This window comes from Enhydra lutris, unplaced genomic scaffold, assembly GCF_002288905.1.
Source record: "Enhydra lutris kenyoni isolate GAN:26980312 unplaced genomic scaffold, ASM228890v2 scaffoldscaffold27, whole genome shotgun sequence".
Lineage (NCBI taxonomy): Eukaryota > Metazoa > Chordata > Mammalia > Carnivora > Mustelidae > Enhydra > Enhydra lutris.
This window is the reverse complement of record NW_019154111.1, coordinates 2,627,484-2,631,002: the sequence shown is the minus strand read 5'-3', so window position 1 is coordinate 2,631,002 and position 3,519 is coordinate 2,627,484. Positions and strand designations below refer to the sequence as shown.

The 3,519-nt window shown below is 41.5% G+C and overlaps 1 protein-coding gene across 1 annotated transcript; it reads left to right on the top strand.

The window, feature by feature from the left end:
- Positions 1 to 946: 946 nt before the first annotated feature.
- On the top strand, positions 947 to 1,889 carry LOC111152106 (putative olfactory receptor 9A1). The gene is given in 2 exon segments (XM_022510415.1): positions 947 to 1,008; positions 1,010 to 1,889. Coding segments are annotated over 2 exon segments (942 nt in total).
- The last annotated feature ends 1,630 nt before the right edge of the window (positions 1,890 to 3,519 follow it).

Sequence of the window (3,519 nt, the reverse complement as noted above, 5' to 3'; positions counted from 1 at the left end):
AGGATGGCAGAGAATGTTTCCTGGTTTCTTGTTTCCTGGTGCCAGGGTGGAGATTGTATAGGACAGGTGGGAGATGGGGATGAAAATTCTAGCCTCCTTTTCACTGCTCTGGACCTCTACTCCCTGCTGTCTTCTGGTGACAAAAGGAATGATCTCAGAACTAGGGGTTACCAACTGGAAACGAATGAGGTTCTTCCTATGAGGAGGAGGCACAGTCATTGAAATGAGAGATAGAGATGTCTTTCGTGATAAGAATAAGGAGAAACAAAGTAGAATACTCTATTCCAGGGAGCCAGCTCCCCAGAATACAGGGAAAGACTCAATAGTTTGTCTCAGTATAGCTCTTATCTTATGACAGTTTCCCAGATAGACCCCACCACTCTGCAAGCTGGCTCTAACAAGAGACTGAAGTAATGATTAAGATAACTGAAGTGAGAACTTCAAGTGAACATAAGGCAAATAGAGTGCACATTCAGTGGAGATGAAGGGAAGAAGTTACCATATCTGGGTGGGATTGTCAGGATTCTGTAGGACATGGACATAAGGGGCAGAGAATATGGTTTAGGGCATTCAGGAGGGAAGCATTGGTGTTAGAAATGAGCTCATTGTAGTCAGGGAAGTGGACAGGGTGGCAGGTCAGAGCAGAGTTAGAGGCAGAAGGACCAGTGAGTTGAAAGACGAGGGTGCATATGGGGGGGGTTGTTGGTGACTAATGCTCACCTTTTTGCATATGTATATTTATTCTAATATGTATTTTCTTCATAAAACATTTCACATCAACCTTGTACAGAGAATACTAGAAGATGAGCCCATTTGTCATGATGTGGAACCCAAGAGCAGAGATAATACTTCCTCGACTTGGGAATAGCTTCAGTCCTTTGAAATTAGAAGCATGTAAGCTCTTCTTTGTTCTCTAGATTTCATAAAGGGCAAGACACAGGACTAAATGTTGAGGAATTATTCTAGTGCCATTGAATTTTATCTACTTGGCTTCCGTGGCTCCAAAGCTACACAATATCCTTTTTGCCACATTCTTCCTTCTCTACTCAGTGACAGTCATGGGGAACATGCTCATCATTGTGATTGTCAGTGTTGATAAACACCTGCAGTCCCCCATGTATTTCTTCCTTGGCCACCTCTCTGTCCTAGAGATCCAGATCACATCAGTTCCTGTCCCCTTGATGCTCTGGGGGTTACTGCTTCCTGGGATGCAGGCAATATCTTTGACAGCATGTAGTGCACAATTATATTTGTAGCTTTCTTTGGGTACGTCAGAGTTGGTATTAATGGGAGCAATGGCTGTGGACCGTTATGTGGCTGTCTGTAACCCCCTGAGGTACAACATCATTATGAACAGCCACACCTGCATCTGGGTGGTCATTGTGTCATGGGTGTTTGGGTTCCTATTTCAAATCTGGCCTGTCTATGCCACATTTCAGCTTACCTTCCTCAAATCAAATGTGTTAGACCATTTTTTATGTGACCGAGGGCAACTGCTCAAACTATCCTGTGATGACAGCCTTTTCACAGAGTTTATTCTTTTTTTAATGGCTGTATTCATTATTGTTGGTTCTTTGATCCCTACAATCATCTCCTACACCTACATCATCTCCACCATCCTCAAGATCCCTTCAGCCTCTGGTCGGAAGAAAGCCTTCTCTACCTGTGCATCCCACTTCACCTTTGTTGTGATTGGCTATGGCACCTGCTTATTCCTGTATGTGAAACCCAAGCAAACACAGGCAGCTGAGTACAACAGGGTAGCATCACTGATGGTTTTAGTGGTGACCCCTTTTCTGAACCCATTCATCTTCACCCTCCGGAATGATAAATTTGTAGAGGCCTTTCGAGATTTCATGAAACGCTGCCATCAATTCCTCAAAGGGTAGCTGTGTCCTAAGGACAATCACAGACACATCGTCATGGACCTGAGTAGTCTGAAAGCAATAATGCAATCTGAAATGATCATTTTCAACACTAAGTTGTTTGTGATCTACATGAGAATTCCACAAAATTCTTCAAGAGAATTTTAAGACACTGACAGTGCTCCAATTTATAATCAGATGATTCTTACAATGGGAGATCTCATTATTATTTTTTAATTGGATATATATTCTCATACATACTTCTGTAGTTATAATACATCTTATAGTATAAATTTAACAGGTGTAAATGTGCAAAATATATGTGATATTTCTTGGAACACTCAGCTCTTTGAATGGGAAAAGCAAGGAGGAGTATAATTCATTCTGTGGCAGTTGACCTCCATGATTGATTCTAGGTGTTGAGTCATCTTCCTATATTTTGTCCTGGGCTTACATGATTTTCTCACTGCCTAAAGCACCCTCTATTTCTTTTGTGAGTGACCCCAAGTTCAGCCTCAGGAGGTCCAACCTTTACTTGAGGTTCCTGTCCCCAGGTCTTACAGGGATGCTACCTCCCTGTAGATCTTCTCAATTGGCAGTTGTAAGGATGAACTCATTCCACAATCCTGCCTCCTTTCCAATCTCAGGGAGATGTATGTTAATTCAGACATGTCTCTAATTGGTGGACTTTCTCATGGTGAGGAGGGAGGGTCTTAGAAAGAGGCATTTTTCTTATCTAGCATGATTCTCATTATCACCCAAGCCCCAGATGTGGGAGGGCATGAATTCTGGGACCTGAACTTACAAGGGCAAGCTGACCTTGGTGTGTCCCTGGGATGAGGCAGGAGTGCAGAAAAGGGGCCACCCCTGGTCGCTTCTCCCTACATTCCTCACATTATCCAATCGTAACACAGGGCATTCCATCTCCCTTCTCTCTCAGCTACATTTCTTTCTTCCTTTCCCCCTCCCCCTACAAAGACAGAGTTTACCAAGCTGTCCTCCAGGTCTATAGGGAGCTTCCTAATCCATATCTCACTTTCTATATTGTCTAGTCCCAGCCCCTTTCCTGTTGACCGCCATTGTCAATATTTCTGCCATTCTTATGTGGCTAAGTAGAGGTCAAAAGACTGTGCACATGAGACTGCCTCCCAACATAATACATGTATTTATTCTGGACTCTGTTCTATGTGCATTTGACAAGAATATATATTCTGTTGTTTTAAGATAGGATGTTCTGAATATAGCTGTTAAAATTTACCTGGTCCAATGTGTCATTCAAAGCCACTGTTTACTTATTGTATCATTCAAAGCCACTGCTTACTTACTGATTCTCTGTTTGTAAGATTTATCCTTTGATGTAAGTGGGGTGTTAAAGTCTCTACTATTATAGTATTAGTATTGATTATGTCAATATGTATGTTTGTTAATAGCTGCTTTATGAATTTGGATGCTCTTATGTTGGATACATAAATATTTACAACTGTATCTTCTTGTTGGAGTGTTCCCTTTATGATTATGTAATGTCCTTCTTTGTTTCTTATTACATCTTTGTTTTAAAATCTCTCTTGTCTGATATACTTATCATTACCCTAGCTTTCTTTTTACTTCCTTTTGCATGAGCAATGCTTTTCCAGCCCTTTATTTTCAATCTGCC